The sequence below is a fragment of the Mixophyes fleayi genome, chromosome 4 (assembly GCF_038048845.1).
Source record: "Mixophyes fleayi isolate aMixFle1 chromosome 4, aMixFle1.hap1, whole genome shotgun sequence".
NCBI lineage: Eukaryota > Metazoa > Chordata > Amphibia > Anura > Limnodynastidae > Mixophyes > Mixophyes fleayi.
The window spans coordinates 335,897,028-335,920,778 of record NC_134405.1 but is presented as its reverse complement, the minus strand read 5'-3'; the positions used below and the strand labels follow the sequence as shown (position 1 = coordinate 335,920,778).

At 42.3% G+C, this 23,751-nt stretch overlaps 1 protein-coding gene across 1 annotated transcript in view; it reads right to left on the bottom strand.

The window, feature by feature from the left end:
• Window positions 1-23,751, bottom strand: part of PKP2 (plakophilin 2) — a 78,366-nt gene that overhangs the window by 15,665 nt on the left and 38,950 nt on the right. Inside the window, exons 6-9 of the mRNA XM_075210501.1 lie at window positions 22,236-22,413; window positions 2,623-2,740; window positions 1,574-1,735; window positions 747-920 (exon numbers count right to left, since the gene is read on the bottom strand). Coding sequence (XP_075066602.1) covers window positions 747-920; window positions 1,574-1,735; window positions 2,623-2,740; window positions 22,236-22,413 — 632 coding nt within the window. The remainder of the gene's footprint in view (window positions 1-746; window positions 921-1,573; window positions 1,736-2,622; window positions 2,741-22,235; window positions 22,414-23,751) is intronic.

The following is a 23,751-nucleotide window of genomic DNA, read 5'->3' as shown; positions in this document are numbered from 1 at the left end:
GTCCCACAAAATCACTGCTGTAAATATAGGGATAGCGATGGGGTCTCACAGTGACCCACTTTAACATTTGTTCCTTGGGCCCTATCAGTCTTTTCATGTATTATATACCGGAATAATTGTACTCGTATTTCTGGAACTCCCATTAAGGGACAATACTTTAATATAGTCAATAGGATTTGGCATAGGAGTTTAGGGAGAAAATTCTTGGAACACCCCCCTTCCCTCTATGGCACCTTTACCTGTTCCCTTATGTTTTATTTTTTAGTTAATACATTGGAGGACAAGGGTTTGAGCCTTTATTTATAAGGTTGTATGGTAATAAAAGTTAATTTAACAATTGTGTCTGTGTTTTATTTATTTTTTACTTACTGTTTTAATGGAATGGAATGGGGTCTTATTTACCCCTTACCATTAACAATATTCCTTTTCAGCACAGGGCTGGTAGAGTGTTGGGGAGTGTATGTGTGTGTGTGTGTGTGGGGGGGGGGGGCAATGCTGGTTTTTTGCACACCCAGTGGTGGTAGCCTGGGTTTCGTTCCCTCCAGCGTGCCATGGGTTAAGCCCAGCACACATCAACTGAGTGTGACCTCATAACCACAAGCACAGATGCATATAGCGCTTCTAGGTGTTACACATGAGGTTTGTGCCTATGGATGAGGCTCTTTTTAGCCGTCTCATACAACATATATTAAAACAAGCAGCTAGTATGTCATTGCTTCCGACCAATCACAGCACGTTACTCTTACCGGTCCTTTGCCAGCGGTGAGGTTCTGCAGCGACCCTAATGACGCCTCTTGTGTGTAATTTAGGCTGCTCTTGGCAATCAGCGACAGGTACATCCGAACCACGATAGAATGCCACAACCATTCCACCCCTCGGGGGTTGCTGACCTCCTCGGTGACGGGGGCATCTCTCCACTCCTGCGGGGCAGAATAATAACTTCACTAAACAGCAGAATCTATTGGCTGAAGTCACACATTGGCTACAAGAGTGGCCTGGAAACCGACAAAATGGCCGAATATTACGGCAATGCCGACAGCAAATCTGAGGCGGTCTATAAAAGGAGTGGGGTCACTTAAAATGGGTGGTGCCAAAGCAAAGTAGGAGGAGTTACACAAAAGTGGTTTAAAAATATTCTGGCAAACAAGGTCATTTTTTTTTTTTTTTTAATGGTGCAAAACGTACATCGCACTTATGGTCTGATACAGAGTGACCCGTCCGTTTCTACGGGTTTTTTGCATTGCTCGTCCCCAGAACGTGCACGTAATCAACTGTGGCTATTCAGACCTGCAAAATTTTGCCACTTACGTCTACCTTATTATGCCGAAGTAGGCGTGGCCTGGATGCATCCTCAACTCTGAATACACCTGTGCGCGACTTTCTCAACTTACGCTTAAGTTCCACTCTGAATCAGTCCCTATATAGGGAAGTTCAAATCTAGGCGCATTTCCACCAATGTAATAAAAACATTCAAATACACACAAGTGACTTGTAATCAAGCAGCATTTGTGAAACCGCATAGCTCAGCTCTGCCCCCCATGTTTTGCGCGTTCCGCCGCATTGTTGCTCCTACCTCTTTGATCTTCCTGCTGCGTGTTCCAAAACAGCCGACGTTCTTATCGTCCTGAGACATGTTTCTGTCCTGCAGCCCGAAGTTCTGGCTGTACCGGTTGGGCACCTCCGCTTCCAGTTGGAACGACAGGTTGTGCAAGATACACACACAGTTCTCTGTAGCCTGAAACACCATGATGAACAGGAAAATACAGTTAGTTTTAAACTCTTAGAGCAACGCGATACTAAAAACACAGGAGTATTATAGAATTATATACATATAGCAGATAAAGCCCCTATATCAGACACTATAATGTGCAGGTGGGCGTCCGATCTATACATACACCGTACACGACACTGACTTAATCTACTGAATAAAAACAATTTATCATATAACATTTTAGCCTGATTCTTTCTTGAAGCAATCGAAGGGAATAACGGATTTGTGTTTTCACGTATGTGTTTTCAGTTACATTAATTACTTTTTGTTTTGCATTAACTTAAGCTCATGCAATACATTATAAGCAATTAAAAAGGATCAAAGATTTTTTTTTGAGTCAACATATAAATCGTATCTTCAAAGTATTTTTTATTATGTTCTGTAAAAGTAGATATAAATCTCTGAACATTACATAATAATGCTTAATTGTTATTCTTTTATGGTTGTTGCCTTCCTATAATTTTGTGAGAGTGCAGTGTCTGCTTTTATCCTCTAGATGTCACTGTTGCGATTGCTGTCTATAGAAAGCATTTGGTCGATGACTAAGGGCTAGATTTACTAAGCTGCGGGTTTGAAAAAGTGGGGATGTTGCCTATAGCAACCAATCAGATTCTAGCTGTCATTTTGTAGAAGCTACTAAATAAATGAAAGCTAGAATCTGATTGGTTGCTATAGGCAACATCCCCACTTTTTCAAACCCGCAGCTCAGTAAATCTAGCCCTTAGTGTACCCATATGCAGAGACTTAAACAGTGATACCTACAGGGCATAAAATGAATGTGTTTTAAGAACGTGATGATAATAAGTGAATGGCGCACGGCCCTGGAAGATCCTTGTTTTAGCCAGTTTTACCTTATCATCAGGCATGTGGTCGGCCACGGTCTTCCTGACGTAATGGACTAACGAGTCAATCAGTCCGTCGCATTCCCGCATGGCCTGCCTGCCCTCCGGCCCAGCGGAGCTCATGTTTCTGTCAGACAGAAGTACAACATGATCGGTCACAGACCCCACAGTACTGGCACAAAATCATCATCATCATCACCATTTATTTATATAGCGCCACTAATTCCGCAGCGCTGTACAGAGAACTCACTCACATCAGTCCCTGCCCCATTGGAGCTTACAGTCTAAATTCCCTAACACACACACACACACACACACACACACAGACAGAGGAAGAGATACACTAGGGTCAATTTTGATAGCAGCCAATTAACCTACCAGTATGTTTTTAGAGTGTGGGAGGAAACCAGAGCACCCGGAGGAAACCCACGCAAACATGGGGAGAACATACAAACTCCTCACAGATAAGGCCATGGTCGGAAATTGAACTCATGACCCCAGTGCTGTGAGGCAGAAGTGCTAACCACTGAGCCACCGTGCTGCCCATGCTCTATTCTTTCTCTCCAGGACAAAATTACTTTTTCACACATCATTATACCATATAAAGTTGAATTAATGTCAGGACAACACTGGGAATTAAGGATGGGGTTGTGGAGAAGGGGACACAGTGTAAAACAATCAAATTAAACAAGATAATAATGACGCAATATTATTATAACAAACGTATAACTAAAATCTAACTACACTCATGACATACGCCCCTAGTGCTGGGAAAAGGGACCGATACCGCCGCTCCCTGTAAGACATGCGCTCTGGAGGGTAAATGTATCAAGCTGAGAGTTTTCCGGCGAGTTTGAAAAGTGGAGATGTTGCCTATAGCAACCAATCAGATTCTAGCTATTATTTGATAGAATGTACTAAATAAATAAATGATAGTTAGAATCTGATTGGTTGCTCCTCTACTTATCCTCTTTTTTTTTTTTAAATCAAGTATTGTTTCAAAAAATAAACAAAAAACTAAATTTAAAGTAATAGACAATCAGAGTAATAAAAAAAGTATCACACTTGTAAGTACATCGCAAAGTAAATCATATGTGTTAATCTTGTTAAATTGTATAAATCAAATGTATAAGCATAGGAGTATTCATCCAGATGGAAAACCAAAATTAGATCTAATATACACATTGACAGGGCAATACAGAGTTAGTATATTACAAAGTATTTAACATGGGCACCTGTGGGCTTAAGTATCTGGGACCTGCTGTTCTCAAGAGGCAAGGGCGTAGCGTTGTAGAGTTGCCCTTCAAGTGGAGCCCAAACAGACAGGTGGCCGTTGACCAGAGAGGAAAATCAATTCCAGTTTTCTGAATACAGTGAGTGACCCTGCTCCAGTAGGATTGTATGTGGGGGCACTCCCATAGAAGGTGCTGTGATTCCCCCTTGAATTGCGTGGTTATGACATGACGCAACTGGAGATAGGAGAAGAACATTGTTCGGGGTATGGAGAATTCCATAAATAACAGTTCAAATGATTTGAGAACATCTGCATCACACAATTGACCAATGACCTTTACCCCACAGCAGGACCACCGTCGGGACCCCTCCACCGTCTCCAATTCCTTTCATTTATTCGTTCCCCAAATAGGTGCGCATGGGTCAATGTCAACATAACCTACCATTTTATTGCTACTTGTCCAAATCTTAATTGTTTGTATCAACAGTGGGGGAACCCTCGTATTAAGACGTCCCGACAACAGTGATGATTAGCATTGGATCACTGATTCCCAATATAAGTCGTTATAATCAGGGTTGGGTCAACTGGGAGATAGTTGACATGACCATAGTTTCAAATTAGGAAGTGCCAGCCCTCCAGAGCGTCTAGACCTCCACAGCCAGGCGAGCCTGACCTTAGCCCTCTCCCCTCCCCAAACCAGAGCCACTTTTCCTTTTTAGAAGTTTGATAAATCTGCCCGATGTCCATGAAATGGAATTTATATGCGTTCGTCTGGTTTGCAGCTTCCTGCTGGTAACCTTGTATTGCTGTTCACAAATCTTAACAATGGGGGTAATGAACCACGTCCGTCCCTCGCTAATCTCAGAGCACATAGACGCCGCATAGCAGGACTGTGGGGCCTACAATTATTGATGTGAGACACAAGGGCGGCCATATTGGACAGGAGCCGAGCTAGTTACACCTGGTTTTGTGAGGTTTGGATGACTACATTCACAGGCAGCCGTGGATAGCGGGCATCTCATGACCGCCATTAACAAAATACCACATGGTGATACCAAGCCCATTGCCCAATATCTCCTGCGATACCGCTGCTCGTGTGATTAGCGCAGCATCCTACTGGCTGTAGTGGGGCGCTGTCCTGCTTTTCACTGTTATCAAACAAGTCTACATCTCTTACTCATATTTGTCTTAAAACATGCTGCAAATTCCATCAACAATGTGGTTGGTGGCTCAGTGGTAAAAGGACTATAAATGGCAACCTTATACTTTGTTACATTATTTAATGTGCATATTTTAACATATTTTTTGTTATGTATAAACACCCAAAAATTGCTCTATCCAAGGAAATCCTCCCACATGACCCGTCTGGAGACCTGTAAATCTGGCTGGAATTTAGAACCGATTCCATCCATTACTGATTGTTTTCCAAGCACCCGCTCTGTCGGGGAATTCGGTCGCTGCAGACAGATATTCCCAGGAATAGTGATAAGATTCCAGGCACAGAGCGCCATTAACACAGTCAAGTTCCCCTATAGCTCTTCAACTTGCCTGAGGCAAACTTCAAAGGTTCCTCTACTGCAGATTAGACTGTAGCACAAACAATCACCCATCACGGATTTCACAGAATATCACATTCACAGAACTATTTCGGCAGCTAGGGGTGAGAGTTAATATACATAGGTATAACTCTCTAATGAATACCATGACTGTGAATGAAATTATTTGCATATTACTAATACACCATTGCCCTCAAATGTGTTGCAACACACACACAGCACAAGTCAATTAGTTTTCTCATGAGAACCAAACTTAATGACCTCTAAACTTACAAGAGAAAAGCTCTCCATTTGTTTTTCAGAGCATTACTTTAGAAATATTAATTAGCAGACTATCGGTTTACTAACTCCTCTGCAGAGTATCGCACTGTTTTAATTACCTATCTGTTTAGAAAAGCCCACCAGTCCTCCACTTAACCATCTCACCATAAAGATTAATAATAATAATATAATAATAATTATAATAATAATAATAATAATAATAATAATTAACCGAAGACAGGTACGCAATAAGTTATTCAGCAAAATAATTCATGCTTGGAGGGCAAATATAGACCCACAAATCTGGACATTTCTGGTCCTTCATAGAAGTCCGTCCCTGTCTGTCCTTCTGTATTCATGTGTGACAGGAATGTAGATTTGTTACTTATCAGCAAAACTTTGTACCATGCTGGTTGCGGATGACAACAGAGCTAAACATTGTACCCTTAATTGGCTCCCTGTGCAGAACTAAACAACCTCTGTCTCAGTCGGATTATGTTCCAGAAGCTCAAAAACGTTTCATTTGTAGACCGACATTTTGATACAGAAAAGTACTATATATATTTCCTAAGTGGAAGGTACAGAAACCGTTTTACAGGCGCCATAAAAATTGTTTGTCTCTTATTAGTTTTTTGTCTTCGTTCACATTTTTTATGATTCATTTGAAGGTGTTATTTTTGTTATGGAAACAAATAAAGAGTTGAATGTGTGATAAGATCGAAATGTCAGGATAAACAATCAATACGACTTTAACACTAAACTGCCCGGTACCAACGACCCCCTTAGATGCCCAAATGGAGTCAAATAGACTCCCAAAAATACTTGCCTAAAATAATTTTTGCACTGGTTTATATGAAATGATAACGCAAAACATATCATTAAACATATTTATTAAATAACATACTGCAATATTATATTATTATGTCTTATGTCTGTGCAATTCTTGCAATATCAATTTTACTTGTGCAAATGCCGCACACAGACCTTTTGCAGGTAACACATGGACCCACTATCCTGTTACTTTTTTTGCACTGTACCTTGACAATATTTAGTCATCTGTGTAGGTTCCTGACCGGGTTCTTGATCAGACTGTGAAGGAGGAAGCGCCTTTCTAGACCTTGTATTCGGTCCTGCAAGTTCTTCAGCCGTCGCAGGAAAACTCTGCTGGAAATACTCTCTGACGTTACGTCCTTGTATATCATCCAGGCGTTTATTCCCGCTAAATCAAGTGTTTTGAAAAGAGTGAATAGGCCATCGCCTAGTGCTTGTCCGAAGCGTATATATTTCCGTGCCATCCGATCAATAATGTCAACTCTGTACTTAGTATCATTATATAACGTGACACTTTCAGGTGTTTGTTTTGCATTGTAATTGTAAAGCGCTACGGAATATGTTGGCGCTATATAAATAAATGTTGATGACGCTGATGATGGTTATCGCAGATTGTAGCATCTGAATGAAGAGTACTCAGAATAACAAATATTTTTCTTTGCTTTGCCCTGATAGACAGTGACAGTCATGTCATTGTTATATACTTTTGTAGAGTGTAGTGATTATTTCATTGATTTTATTTGTGCCTTTTACTTTGTTCATAGTCCCTAAAAGACGGGTCCCGTTCTTGTTTAAGTTTTTTGCAAGTGTGACAGATGTGAGATAATTAATCAGGAGTTATATTTCGACCTTGGTTGCCAAACGGTGTCGCGATACATGGTCGACGCTCGCTCATCCATTGGACGTGAATCATCTTTCCCAGTGTTAGGAAAGTCGTTTATTAAATATTTACTTTCTTTGTCTACCGCTAGCCGGTAATTTTCACCGTACTCATCGGATTTTGAAGCTATAAATTGAGCAGGAAATAACCACATCAACAGTGATGTATCTTATAACATGCAAAACAGTTTTTAATAAACTTATTCCATACTGTTGAAAATATGGAAAATTTGTCAGTCTGTAAACGTTCGGAGCGAATAGACCTTTCATCGAAATAAAGGACGCGCAATATTTCACAGAGACGATTCCCTGACACTGCTTTTTTTTTACCAACCCAGTTATCAGTCCATAAGCTATGAACAGGTAGATCATTAGCTCCTCGTGAGTACATTACGCTAATCAATGCTTCAAGTTCTTCATCGCTAAGCGTAAAATTTTCACTGTCAGTCTGTCTTCTTGCTTCAGTAATAGTACATTTCTTTATATGACTTAGCATTTATCTACGAATAAACGCCATGCACTTGCTGGCCTACCAGCGATCATCGTCACCATTTATTTATATAGCGCCACTAATTCCGCAGCGCTGTACAGAGAACTCATTCACATCAGTCCCTGCCCCATTGGGGCTTACAGTCTAAATTCCCTAACATATACACTCACACACACACACACAGAGTAGGATCAATTTGTTACCAGCCAATTAACCTACCAGTATGTTTTTGGAGTGTGGGAGGAAACCGGAGCACCCGGAGCAAACCCACGCAAACACGGGGAGAACATACAAACTCCACACAGATAAGGCCATGACCCAGTGCTGTAAGGCAGAAGTGCTAACCACTAAGGGACCATGCTGCCCACATGACGTCTTTCATTGCATACCCTGTGTAGACCCGGGTATTTCCTTGAGAACAGAGTGTTCCACACGCCTGCCTGACACACCGTCTGCTAATTTTATAGCAAAAATGGGCAAATCAGCAATATGTAAAAAAAGATTAAGGTATCAGTCTGGTTCAGCATTACGTAACCAGAGCCTGAAGCTCCTGACATATCTATCACTGCATCGCTCTAACCAGCTTATATTATGTGGGAAATGTATAGACTGGAATGTTCAGGTCATAAAATAAATTCCGACTCAGCTGTTACTCATTCACTCACCTGTCTGAGACTGATCCTGAGAGTTACATCACTTCTTATATTCCCAACAACATTCCGCTGCCTGGTCAAATGTATTCATCAATGGGACCTCCTTCTCGTCACACATGGTCCAGTATTGCTATGGTTACTGCCACCTCTGAAGTGGGGTAAATAGGGGGGGGGGAGCGAAAGGGGAGAGGGGGAGCAGGTACAAAGTAACAGGGCTCACATCTGCCTGGGGTCCATAATCTGCCTGTAGCAGGTGAAGCCACCAACCTGGTGTGGTCGCACCCCCTACGGCGGCTCTGGAAGGGGACCCAAGAAGTTTCTGTACCTAGGCTCAAAATTCCTCTTCCAATAAGTGAGTGGCCTGCAATCTTGGGGACAAAGTCAATTCGGCATGGGTTCTCGACCCCATACATATCTATGATGCTTAGGCAATTAGTCAGGGTATAGATGTAGGAGAGCCGCAAGAGGAGTTGGGGGCAATGATATGGAGGTCACCTTCCGGGCTAGTTCGAAAATCTCTTGCCAGAGAGGTTGGAACACAGGGCATGATCAGAATACATGTAGTAGATGTCCCACGGCTCCACATCCTCACCAACAAAATTTGGAATGATCAGGCCAAATCTTTTGGAGGTGAGCTGGGGTACGATACAGTAGCTTTAGCAACATTTCTACATGATTAGTACATTTTGATACTGTAGATAAGTTGCTGCAAATAATTTCCCATTGAGCTGGGGAGAGGGAGATAAGGTCCACCTCCAACCTCGTTTGGGAAACATGTTTAGAGACTTCTGGCAACCCAAGGAGATGCTGGTACCAAAATGTGATATCACCGTTATTATTCCCATTAATTTGGTGAAAAGAAGAGGCGTGGGTGGGGCAATCGTACAGTTCTTACAACGTAGGTCCCCGATCCAATGCAGGAGCCGCAGGTATGTGTAGAAATCTTTATGCGACATGACGTAGATGTCCTGCAACTGCACAAAGGAGCGGAGGCCCACGGGGCCAAACAGGAGTGCAAGGGAGGACAGCCCAGACTGGACCCAACTGGAGATGTCAAAATCTGCGAGTAGAGCGGAGATGGTGAGGAAAGAAATATTGTTGGCCGGAGAGGTAAAATCTGCAGATGTACCTATGGTTCTACCCCAAACCTTGAGTGCATCAATAATAGAGGTCTGTTGGTTGGACAGATGAGGTCTCAATGGACTAGGGAGCCAAATTAGATCAGGTAAGGAAGATCCAGTGCAAAGAGTTCTCTTCATATCTACCCAAGGTTTTTGCATGTCTGGGAGGGACCAATCTCTGATTTGTGAGATAAGCATGCTTCTTGGTGCTTAGAAAGGTCTGCAACATGGGTCTTTGCACACTTGCAGGTATTACAGTACCTAAAACAATGCTGATTTTTGCTCACACCTCTGTGGAGGTACCAAACATCTCGCAACAGCCTGATCACGCGAGGTTCTGACAGGATATCCCGAAGGATTGAATCGTCCCGTTAGATCTATGACGGCACCGGCTCATGTCCATCGCGTCTCTTCGGGCAGCCGAACGTCGTTGGCTAGAAATGATTGAATGAGAACAGGAGGTGGAGCTGTCATATGAACCTAATAGGTGCTGATTGCTTATCATGCTGTTGTGGTGATACATATGGGCCCCCAACAAAGCTGGCAGGGGCTGGCTGGCAAATTTTAGCCCGGGGACGAGACTCGTGTCAGCAGCCTGTTAGGAACATATTTAGAGTTAAACAAATGCAGGTAGCCCACTGACCCATCCCAAGGTAGTCCACTATGGGACTGAACCGAGGGGCAGAAGCCCCCCTGCCCGGCCAGGACCTGAACGCAGAGGATGGTATCAAAGGCAACACAAGTTGGTTGGGGGCTAGCTCAAAATACTCAATATAAATATGGAATTAATCATTAGAATCTCTTGTTGCTAACAGAATCCCAATTCCAAATATCAAGTTGCTGGGAGGTAGGAGAGTTCTGCAGCACTTCAACCAGTCTTGAGTTTTCCATTTAACTCCCTAGCCCCTGCCATCGTTGGGTTTGACTTCTCTATTAATCTACGCCATCTTGCTCCACTCATCCTTGCCAATGTCCATGCCAACAGTCTTAGCCGAGCTTCAGACCACACAACAGATTCAGAATTTTCCGCTACACAACAACAACGTGGTATATAAACTCTGCATTTAAGGACTGAGATAATAATTCTGTAGTTTGCTTTAAGAGCGCAAAGACAGAACTGACGATGCATTTCAAACACATGTATTTCAAATCTAACGCATTATAAACAAAACAAAGTGGATAAATGCTGTCACTCGAAACGACCAACGGACACAGCAGGGGAATCAACACAATCTTGTTCCAACAACACGAGAGCTGTTTTGATACTGAAAGTGCTGAAGTGGAATTTGCATCCAGTTGTGAAGTCGGTCACCATGGAGAGGTGATTAACTCTACAATTCCTGCTTAGAGTCCTATCTGTTACTGCTAGTGATAGACATAAGATGACACATTTTATATACTGAGATGGTGAAATGACAGCACGTTAATTGACGAGCGCCATGCACCAAGAAACAGCATTCCTCTCATGTCCTATTTGCGGGCACAGACAAATAAAATCAAAAATCTAAAAACGTCTGGTGCATGCACATTGGCACCGAACATGTCGGTGCTCAGAAAAGGCCCCGGCCTTCATCCCAGGACCAGGCATAGCTGCGCCCTCCAACAAACGTTGCTAAGGAAAGTTAGTTAGTACCACTCCTTTCTTTAATGGAATATTTTCTGTTTTTCTGGTAAAATACGGTGAAATAATCATAAGAGTCAGGGGACATCGGGACTGTCTTTATTACATTATTCTCTCGTTTGTGTAAAGCTTTCTATTATATTAATATTATTATTATGATCTCACTCGACAAATTTAAACCTCATTTTAGCACTGCTCCCCAAAACTCGGCTCACCGCTATGCCTACTGCTTACCTTCCACGCCCTCCAGCCCCTCCCTGAGACTGTGGCAAATCGAGGAACGTGGCAGCACCGAAGACCATTCCACACTATGCCTCGGCCGTGTGAGCTTGGTAATTGGCCTCCAGTGGAGGCAGCCATCGTATGGAAAAGACCAATATCCAGACGCATTAATCAGGAGTGTGCTCTCTTAATAATGCTCATTTCATTCTACATATATTGTGCTACATACAAAGAAAGTTTATTTTAGTTTAAATATTATGCTATGGCTGTAATACAAGGACGAGCTGTATTGTACATACTGTATGGGCTGTCTGTGATGTGTACTGTACAAAGCAATTATACTATTGGGGTAGCAGGCATGAGGAAGCAGACATAATTGAAGGGAGAGAGGTTTTTGGAGGGCAGACAAGAGACAAGGGTGAACACGAATAAGGAGGCCACATAAGTGACAAAGGGGGCGGGTAGGGGAGAGTAAACAAAAAAACAAGTAGCAGATTCAGATATTGAAGAGTAGGAAGCTTTGGTGCCATGTCCGTGGATGAAGTAGGTAAGGTTAGGTAATGAGGATGTGAGCTGAGCGGTCAGATATGGTCCGCTTCTCCTCCACATCTATCACACCTACAAGGAACCTGGAGACATGACTTATATGGTCCACGAATGCCATAAAAGCGTCTAACAACCTTATAATTATCACAATTTTCTGTAAAGATTTTCTAGATTATAGAGTGAATCTGATCAAGATCTCCTCAGGCTGGCAGACACCTATGTGAATAAATAAATATGTTCCAGAAATCTGCCCGCAACCTAGTGCGGATTGGCAATTAATAATGAATTTACTGTAAATTCTTAACGTGCAAGATTTAACAGGTATCTTGGTATGCAAACATCCTGCCAGGAGAACCGTGCCAGGGACTCTAGTTGGCAACTCAAATAGTACCGTAGCTCATAGTATTAAACCAAAGAGGGGTAGAAAGACATGCTAATCTCACAGAAGTGGTGTGGTCCGGTACCCAAGCAAGCAGCACCTGGAGCTCCATTGCGTAAAGACTCTTGATGGTTGGCTACCTTCGGGGGTACTACAAAGCAGAACACCAACACCGAGCTATGAAAAGTCTGGCTGTGGTTGGTATAGGACTGCAGTACAAGAGTCTGGAGATGAATCTGGCTTATATTTGCCACTAAATTTCAAGGACCAAGCTTTGAAAATTAGTTTGGGTGGGAAATGTAAACATTAAAGGGCCTGATTCATTAAGGAAAGATAAGCAAAAAATTTAGTAAGTTTCCTTACTCAAGTTTTCTGGTCAAAACCATGCTGCAATGCAAGGGGTGCAAATTAGTTTATTATTTTGCAGGAAAATACTGGCTGTTTTTCATCTAGCACACAAATGCTTGACAGATTATTTGTACACTGAAATTTAAAAGTTGATCTAGGATATGCCCTACCCCAAACATAAATCTGCCATCACATTTTAAATTTAACTCCCCCTCCCATCCAACATGGTTTTGCCTTACTTATTTTTGCTTAACTTTCCTTAATGAATGAGTCCCTAAATGTCCCAGGCCTGACTTAGTGGAGCCAGATTGGACAGGGGGGCTGAGCCCCTCTGTCACTGAAAGCAATATATAGTAAAACTCATGGCCCCTGATTCCCTGTGATGATCTAAGATAAATTTGCCTGGTTTAACCCCCTTCCAACATGTGTTTATAAAAATGTATTTACAATGCAAAAGCCCCAAGAGAGATATAGAACATCTTAATGGTTTGTGTAACAGCTGTTGTAAGAGCTACAGATAATAATAAATAAAAATCTTTATTACCAACGATCCTGCTCTGTTCCTGTGCAATGACTATACCTGATGTTAACCTGTGACCTATAAATAAGGGTTAACACTATCATCAACCCTGCGACTCTTCTCCGTTAATCCTAGTGCACTAGACTACCCAGCAGTCTAGATCCAAAATAAGCGAGCAGGAGGATCTAGCCAGAGTGAGTGCGAGGATCCACTGCAATACCAGCTACAGACAACAGGTGGCAGTGTGCACCATTAACATTGACAGCTGCACATTCTTTTTCACTTACTGCAATCAGCAAAAGTCAAATCAGTTAGGAATAAGAGACCTAACCAGTATGAAGCCTTTATAAGTTTCTGCCTCTTGCTAAACTTTGCACGAGCAGAGTTATGGAAACGGTCAAAACGTTGTGACAAGAAACGCATTTAAACATGTATCCAAACATTGAAAAATCTTTATATAAAGAAAATAATACATCTATAAATAATACATCTACATTTAAATATTCTCTCTCCTAGGGGTAAATTTATCAAGCTGCGGGTTTGAAAAAGTGGAGATGTTGCCTATAACAACCAATCAGATTCTAGTTCTCATTTATTTAGTACATTCTACAAAATGACAGCTAGAATCTGATTGGTAGCCATGGGCAACAGCTCCACTTGTTCAAACCTTCAGCTCGATAAATTTACCCCCTAGTTTAAAACGCATAAGTGAATTTTAAAAACTAAATTAGTTTAACCAGTAGCCCCCTCTCTCTCTATTGTCCAAAATTGAGTACATAAGTGCTGGCAGTAGATTCACATATTTTACAAATGCAGGGTTATAGATCAGGAGCTTCAACCCAGCGACAGAGTCACACGAGACCCCACCCCTGGCGCAGTGACAGCAACTTTCCGTACAACTCGTGAATGATTAATGCTTTACTGATTTTATTGTGCTGCTCTGAAAGACACAGGATAATTATCCTATTCAACAGAAAAGGTGCAGCGAAGGTTATGTGTGTAGACACAGACTGCACAGTGCACTCAGTATTAGGCCCATGGTGTGTAATTCTTCATAAAGGATAGGGGCCTCCTTGTAGTAATAGCATCTATGGTAAAAATGTTTATTTTCAAACATTTATTCTAAATGTATGCAGGCTGATCCTCTAGGGCCTGGTGGCGGGGTTGGATGCGCGTTGGGCGTAATATAGGCTAAAAAAAAAGCCGTCCGTAAAAAGTGTATTGCTGAGTGGCGAGCATCGCATCCAGCTCTGCTTCTCAGCCAGGTTTACCTCAGGCATTCATACGACCACATATGATTAAACGCGACCAGGTTAAAAGCACGAGAAAAGCTTGCTAACATTTGTTTTTATACTGAAAACCCCATTCTCTATTAATGTAATACAGCAGAAATAATATTCCTTCTCGAACGAATGAAAGTAGCAAAAAATTTTTTTTCAAATATGACCACGAAATCCTATCATATTGTCATATTGTCTAAATTCCCTAACATACACACAGAGACTAGGGTCAATTTGATAGCAGCCAATTAACCTACCAGTATGTTTTTGGAGTGTGGGAGGAAACCAGAGCACCTGGAGGAAACCCACGCAAACACAGGGAGAACATACAAACTCCTCACAGATAAGGTCATGGTCGGGAATTGAACTTATGACCCCAGAACTGTGAGGCAGAAGTGCTAACCACTAAACCACCGTGCTACTTAGCATGAGGTCACTAGTGTATTGGTGACATATCTGGTGTCAGCTTTCTGGCTAAATGAAACCTTAAACTAGGCCCGGCCAACCTGAGGCTCCCCAGATGTTCTGAAACTACAAGTCCCAGCATGCCCTAGCAGTTAGCAGCTGCCTTTCTACTGGCAAAGGATACTGGGACTTGTGGTTTCAGAACACCTGGAGAGCCATTGGCTGGCCAGGTCTGCCTTAAACGATATACGCAACTTTAACGAACAGAGGGGAAATTCATGTTCCCGCCCACCAGCCCATTTATTATCTTGGAGACAGATGTCGTGGTGTGGGCGTAACCACGAATTAATCAACAAAAAAATATAAATATGAATGTATATAAATGATATAAATATTTGTTTTCCCACCAATGATAAATTGGTTTCTGACATGTAAACTCATTAATGGCAGGCAGGGAAGGAGTTAATCTGATTTAATTGACATCTTCCCTTAGGGGATATACCCAGCTATGAACATGTCCTATGTTCTGTGGAAAGGAAAAGTTTCTGGCAAGTGTCTCCCAAGCTGGCTGACTTCCCCAAGCCACAGATCTTCTGAGATAAACCTGCCACCTCCTTAGATTTCCCTAGGATAAGAGGGCTGAGCAAGGAGAATGTGGATCATAAAAAGCCCTTTAAAACATTCCTCTGGTGTTAGTCTTTTGGGGATCAATCAACTTGAAAGCTGTACCCCCTCCTATTCCCTACACCTCCCAACCCTCCCCCCCATGTTTATCATAGATACCTATTTATTCTTTATAAAAAAAATACATGACTATCATTTTATTTCTTACAATGTGTAATTATGTACCCAAAAAATATAAATATGATGAAAATTTAAAATAAATAAATATAAAATATGAATATCAAATCGAATTGAACACTGTTCCACTCCTGTCGTTCTCCCGGCACACAGAATATACCACAATAGTGTTCTATTTTCTGTAATTTTGATTCCTTCTGTTGTTCCTACCTGTTCTTGCATTATTTTGAGTGTCATATGTTTTTTTCATATCCAAAACCCTGTACTTTTTTTTTTTTTTTTACATTTAAATCTAAAATGTAATAAGTTTGTCCTTGTAACTCAAACTAGTCCATAACCTTTAAGAAGAGAAGTGTGGGCTAGCTGCGCTAACCCTTTGAATGCTTTGGGTTTAAGGTGTTAACTCTCTGGTTAAATTTTTTTCCACTTTAACTATTTGTACAAATAAAATGTCCTTATCTCTGATTTGTTTCTTTCGTTGTCATTTGTTTTGCTTTGTGTTTTATTTTACTACAAAAAAATAAAACAAACGAAAAAAAAAATAACTCTTTTTGGCACACATTTAATCACTAATTTTGAGCTGGAAAACCGATAGTGTGGGGCATCTCAGTCCGTCTTTAATGTAACCATCATTTCATTTTGAGATTTGGCAGATGCTGCTAGCATTGCGTTACCTGCATGCAGCCTGAGTATTATTCAGTGGCGGAACTAGCATTGGTGTGACAGGTGCAGTGTACCGGGGCCCATGGAGATAATGGGCCCGCTGCATCGCAGACGCAGAGGGTCGGGGGCCCCGGTTCCCTCCTCTCCGCCTCCCTGCACCGGCGCCTACAGCTTGTTACTTCCGCCTCTAGTATTATTAATTTATTTGCAAAGTCAATACCTGTGAAAACCAGTAAAGACCCTACGATTGAGCCTTGAGGGACACCTCGTCATATAACATACTTCAGATAGTTAATCTTTTCTTTTGCTGCTTGTTGTAGTCTTTTGTTCAAAAATTATACCAACCAAAGCAATGACCTAGCCGACACCAAGGCTATTATAAGAGTAAATGATGGTCTACCAAATCAAAGGCTTTGGACACGCCAACAAACACGCAGCCTTTGGACTCTTCCTTGTTCATGGTCGCCGTCAACAAAGTCCATACGTGTTGTGTAGGTCCAATAACATTCCCCGAAGCCAAGTCGGCTCTTGGTCAGCTTAGAGTGTCTGTCCAAGTAACGGTTGGCCAAGCACCGTCCGTTAAAGTAATTTAGAGAGGACAAGCAAGATCGTTATTCGTCTGTAGTTTGAAGGATCGTTTGAGTCCCCTCCTTTAAATATGGGGACTGTTTTTGCTATTTCCCAGATAAAAGGAAAACCTTTGGTGATAGAAGTTCAATTGTATCTCTAATAAAATTCCCCTGGAAGTTGCTCGTACCCTGTGATTTATTTCACTCGATAATAGAAGAGAGGACGTTCTATGTTTTTACTTTCTTTATCTGAGTCTGATTGCCCTGGACGGGCTGTAGTAGTAATGCTAGGAAACGGCAGGAAATATTTATGTAACCTTTGTCTGGTTATTGTGGGTCACGGAGCACATTCTTATTATTGGAGATTTTATGCATGGCTTGGCCCTTAAGGGGGTGTCTAGTTCTTTTATCATGTTCCAGCATTGTTTAGGGTCAGGGGACGACTCAATTTTAGTGTTGTACAAATGTTTTCTTGCGGGTGTGATTAAACTTCTCCATTTCTCCTTCTTCTGTAAAGAATCCAGTCTTCCTGCTTTGTTAGATCTTCTATTTTCCATATTCTATCTTTGATATAAAATGTCCTCTTTAAAATATTTCACTATTCTTTAACACAAAGAACAAAACAAGGTGGAAGATTCCAAACATTTTACATGGCCAAAAACAATTATTTGAGATTATTGTACTAAACAATGGTAACACAGGTCAGAGATGGTCTACGTACAGCAGACAATAGACTACACAATTATTTATAAGAATGCAGCCTATCCAGTCACTAGGAACCAGTGACATCACTGAGACTGCAGCCTATCCAGTCACTAGGATCCAGTGACATCACTGAGAGTGCAGCCTATCCATTCACTAGAAAACCAGTGACATCACTGAGAGTGCAGGATATCCCTTAATTAGGAACCAGTGACATCACTGAGAGTGCAGGATATCCCTTAATTAGGAACCAGTGACATCACTGAGAATGCAGCCCATCCAGTCACTAGGAACCAGTGACATCACTGAGAATGCAGCCTATCCAGTCACTAGGAACCAGCGACATCACTGAGAATGCAGCCTATCCATTCACTAGGAACCAGCGACATCACTGAGAGTGCAGCCTATCCATTCACTAGGAACCAGTGACATCACTGAGAGTGCAGCCTATCCATTCACTAGGAACCAGTGATATCACTGAGAGTGCAGCCTATCCATTCACTAGGAACCAGTGACATCACTGAGAATGCAGCCTATCCAGTCACTAGGAACCAGTGACATCACTGAGAGTGCAGCCTATCCATTCACTAGGAACCAGTGACATCACTGAGAGTGCAGCCTATCCATTCACTAGGAACCAGTGACATCACTGAGAATGCAGCCTATCCAGTCACTAGGAACCAGTGACATCACTGAGAGTACAGCCTATCCCTTCACTAGGAACCAGTCACATCACTGAGAATGCAGCCTATCCAGTCACTAGGAACCAGTGACATCACTGAGAGTGCAGCCTATCCATTCACTAGGAACCAGTGACATCACTGAGAGTGCAGCCTATCCAGTCACTAGGAGACAGTGATATCACTGAGAATGCAGCGTATCCAGTCACTAGGAACCAGTGACATCAATGAGAATGCAGCCTATCCATTCACTAGGAACCAGTGACATCACTGAGAGTGCAGCCTATCCAGTCACTAGGAACCAGTGACATCACTGAGAGTGCAGCCTATCCAGTCACTAGGAACCAGAGACATAACCGAGACTGCAGCCTATCCATTCACTAGGAACCAGTGACATCACTGAGAGTGTAGCCTATCCATTCACTAGGAACCAGTGACATCACTGAGAATGCAGCCTATCCATTCACTAGGAACCAGTGACATCACTGAGAATGCAGCCTATCCAGTCACTAGGAACCAGTGACATCACTGAGAGTGCAGCCTATCCATTCACAAGGAACCAGTGACATCACTGAGAATGCAGCCTATCCAGTCACTAGGAACCAGTGACATCACTGAGAGTGCAGCCTATCCATTCACTAGGAGACAGTGACATCACTGAGAGTGCAGCCTATCCAGTCACTAGGAGACAGGGATATCACTGAGAATGCAGCGTATCCAGTCACTAGGAACCAGTGATATCAATGAGAATGCAGCCTATTCATTCACTAGGAACCAGTGACATCACTGAGAATGCAGCCAATCCAGTCACTAGGAACCAGTGACATCACTGAGAATGCAGCCTATCCAGTCACTAGGAACCAGTGACATCACTGAGAGTGCAGCATATCCAGGGCCGTAACTAGGGCTGTGTGACAGGGGCGACCGCCCAGGGCGCAATGCTGAAGGGGCGCGCAATTTATGAATATTTTATTTATGTTTGGTTAAAATTGAGGGCTAGGGGGGCGACATTTGTCTTTCTCGCCCCAGGCACTAGAATTCTAAGTTACGGCTCTGAGCCTATCCAGTCACTAGGAACCAGTGACATCACTAAGAGTGCAGCCTATCCAGTCACTAGGAACCAGTGACATCACTGAGAGTGCAGCCTATCCAGTCACTAGGAGCCAGTGACATCACTGAGAGTGCAGCCTATCCAGTCACCAGGAACCAGTGACATCACTGAGAATCACTTCGCTAAGAACCACTGAGGCGCAAAATGACTGCATCCACCTGACTCTCTTAGTTCAGAGTGTTGTTGGCAATGCTAACTACATAAATCCAAAAGTCAGATTAATAAAACTCAAAATGATACAGTAAAAAATATGTTAATATGGTTATGGTTTTGGGATAAAGATCAATACAAAATATAGGACCCAAGGAGAGTAAGGACAGCTAGTGAAATTTGATTTACAAAGAGGGACTATTTCTTATTTAAAGTATCTTCATATATATTCCAATCTTTATACAAGGCATGTGTGGACATTGATAATAGCGTTTTCATTTGATTAAATATTTTAAATATTATTTTCTCTAGTCTGCAAGCAGTTCATGGCTCTGTAATGCCACGTGAACGTTCCTCCTCTGTGTGTTGTATAACAATCCTAGTGAGCCTTTCCTCACGTACAATGAATTCAGGCCTCGTTAATCGGAGAATTTCTTTAATTGTGTGTGCCTGAAAGCCCGATTGTAGCCACACAATAGCAAATGCCAAACGTGGCAACTTGATTTACAAGAATAACCAGGAGATGTGGCATCTCAGCCGAAACTTCAGCAAGTAAACATGATTCAGGCCCTCTTTATACTGGAAGAATAGAGTTTAATCCGTCCATATTACTCATTGTTTGTGTGCTGTTGCCATCGTGCATCCCTCCCTAAATGTGAGACCACAGAGCAGGGTCACTAAACACACCCTAATACAAGCTGGGTTGGGCTACTGGTCATGAATATGCCCTAAATTAGTAATTGAGAACCCCAAGTGCTCAGGCCGTCCTATCCAAAATTCTCTATACATACAGTAGGTTATTTATTAAATGTTTATGAATGGAACAATTAGAGTTAGAGTTTTTAAATAAACAAATCAATCAAATCTGTAAGAAATCTATACTAAGGGAATCTATATTACAGAACATTTGGTAGTTATACTAAGACAATCTAACATCTATCAGAAGGCTTTTGTGTAGAAGTACATGGGGGGGGGGCAAAACACAGTCTTTGCCCACCCAACCGAAATCATAGAGGGGCCCCCCCGGTTCCTACAACCCTGCACGTGCGTGAAAAGTAGGGGTGTGCACCGGCCACTTTTAGTGTTTTGGGTTTTGGGTTCTGATTAGCTTGAGGTTTTGGGTTCTGATTTGTTTTGCCAAAACACCCGACGAAAGGTTTTGGTTCTGATTTAGGGTTTTGGGTTCTGATTTTTTTTTTAAAAAGCATAAAAAGTGCTAAAAACCAGTTTGTTTGTTTTTTTCACTCCTACGCTATTATTAAACTCAATAACATTCAATAAAAATCATTTCCACTCATTTCCAGTCTATTCTGAACACCTCACAATATTGTGCAGACATTTGGCAATGACCATCAGTTCTCCATAGCATAGTTACCGTGTAGAACTTTTACAGGTAAAATACCGGGGGAAAGAAAAATATATATAATTTGTATTATTTAGAAATGGCTGTTAAGGGAAAGTGATTTAGTGAGAGATGCCTTGTATCCTGTCTAACAGTGGTATCGTTTGCTGTTTGCGGAGGAGGGAGTACAGCTCTTGTATATGGTGAAAGCAATTCCGCTGTAATCTCCTTTCTCTTCCCACTGTTTGAGTTCTATTCATATTCTAATCACAGATTTTCCTTCCCCCCCCCCCCCCCCCCCAAAAAAAAAGCCCCAGCCACTTTATCATCCTCCAAAAGCCCTGGCTTTTCACTTTTAACATTCAGTTTCAACTCTTAAAAACTGTGCTCTATGTAAAATCTACCAGTGACCACAATCCCCGAAAGGCATCAAGATATCACCTGCCGGAATGCCCTATCTGTAGGGACATTGAACATCAACGCACCAGTAACAATTTAGAGGGAATGCAAAAAGTTTGCAAATACAACTGATTTCTGCATTTAAAGACATATTTGGAATTGCTGCTTATAGTTGGCAGAACTGGCATTGCCTATAATCATCCTAACACAAATCCACCCCTTTGATTGGTACACAGGCACGCATCAGGTGCTGAAATTTTGCACTGCCATTTAATTAGTTGATAAAATGGAAAATATACTTATTTCTGCTTAAGATATAACAAAGACACTAAATATATCTCCTGCCTTAAATGATCCTTTGTGTGTAGTTACGGTATTGTGAGAAAGGTGTTGGATTCTTGTGCTGCAAACAGTGAGTTTGTGTAAGGATGGAGGGCAAAACCCAACCTCCCTCTTCCCTGATCTGAGCCCGACTGAAGATGGCGACGGCAAGCGGGGAATTTATACAATCCGAGTCTCGCGAGAATCCGACGGCGGGATTTGGAGCGCAGCCTCGCTTTCAGTGTTTCTCCCCGCCGGAAATACCCGAACAGTGCTCGGATCACCGTCGGATCCGCACTGTGCGGGTGGGCTCGGATTGCGATAATCCGAGCCCGCTCATCTCTAGTGAAAAGCAGATGATTTTATGCTCTACTATGTGAGTACCCCTCGCACCTCTCAGACATGGGAGTAACGTCATTTTCAACGTTTGCGTATAATTAAGTGTTGTTGCCTGATTGCAGTGTAGAAACCCGATACCCGCAGGCTGAGAATTATAACTTGAAATGAGTTCACCAAGTCTGGTAAGAGGATTCCTTACCTCAGGCAGCCGGTCGCATTGTAGAATATGTCGGTGTCAGACAAGATCTCGTGCTTGGAGTACTCTCCTTCCCTCCAGCCGGAGCAGGGGATGATGATGCTGGTGGTCAGCGGGCGCAGGGCTTCCCGGACCAGCGCGTTCTTCAGTTGGTCATTGGATGATAAGTTCCACAGTAACCCTGCAATACCAGACAGGAGACTGAGAACACAAGTCGTCCCATAAGTTACATTTGCACATAATCAATAAAACTGATAAGTTTATGTCTTGCATAATTCTAGTAAAAACTACAATTCCAAAGAAGAGGCTTCTGCACTTAACCGAGAGGTCTGTTCTCCAGAATTGGACCAGTGGATGAATACTACCAATATATAGCAGACAGGGATGGCAGTATATACACAGTGTAATTGCTTCGACCTTGGGACAGTGTTATATAGTGGCCATAACACGTTTATTACCAGGCTGACACTCTATTCTCTTTGCTCACAGTGGCAACGTTATCAGTGTGTGGATGTGAGATACAGAATAGTTACATGGAAAAAGTGTAGACGATAACACGTTTGTGTTTTACAATGCGGCTGAGTCACCGGTATCTCAAGACCTTGGAATTTTAAGCGTTCAGGGGTTTACCATGGAACTAGGTCAGGACAAATAATCTAATCACTGCTGATAGGAAGCGCAGAACCCTAACAAATATACTGCCTGGTCTAGGAGTTCATCAACACCAAACATGTGTATATATGAGAGAGAGAATGGACCTATATACCTGCACTTATGTCTGTCGGTAATAGCGGGTGTATATACAGTGTCACTGCTAGCAATATAAGCAAACTGACCCAATATTGCTGCGTAGCCCCAAATACAAGAGCAATGCCCAAACATATGCTAAATACGCTCTTATAGGCGGAGCTTTATTAAGTCTACTAAAAAGGAAAGTGGAGGTGTCGCCCATAGCAACCAGAATATATCATGTTCTAGAATGTACAGGATAATTGAGAGCTAGAATCTGATTGGTTGCTATGGGCAACACTTCCATTTTTCATTTTTCCAAGGTTTAATAAATCTACTCCTTAGGGACATATTAAATTAGCTGCAGCTGGACACATTTTCAGGTGCTCCCTATGGATAGAAATCCGCGATGTTACATCTCCGCGGAGAGCCTTCGTGACCACTCTGGAGGCACTCCACGGCTAATTAATATGCTCCCCAGTGTGTATGTTATTAACATTTATTTACACCTCGCCAGCATACTCTGTTGTGCTTTAAAATTGGGATTAAACCAGGCCTGTCCAACCTGCGGCCCTCCAGATGTTGTGAAACTACAAGTCCCAGCATGCCCTTCCAGCTATCAACAGGTTGTCTACTGGCAAAGCATGCTGGGGCTTGTAGTTTCACAACACCTGGAGGGCCGCAGGTTGGACAGGCCTGGATTAAACACAGTAATAAAACAAGACTGGTTATTAAGAAGCAGACAAGAAGGTGTAGATAGTATATGCTTTCAGTTGGGATGGGAATTCTA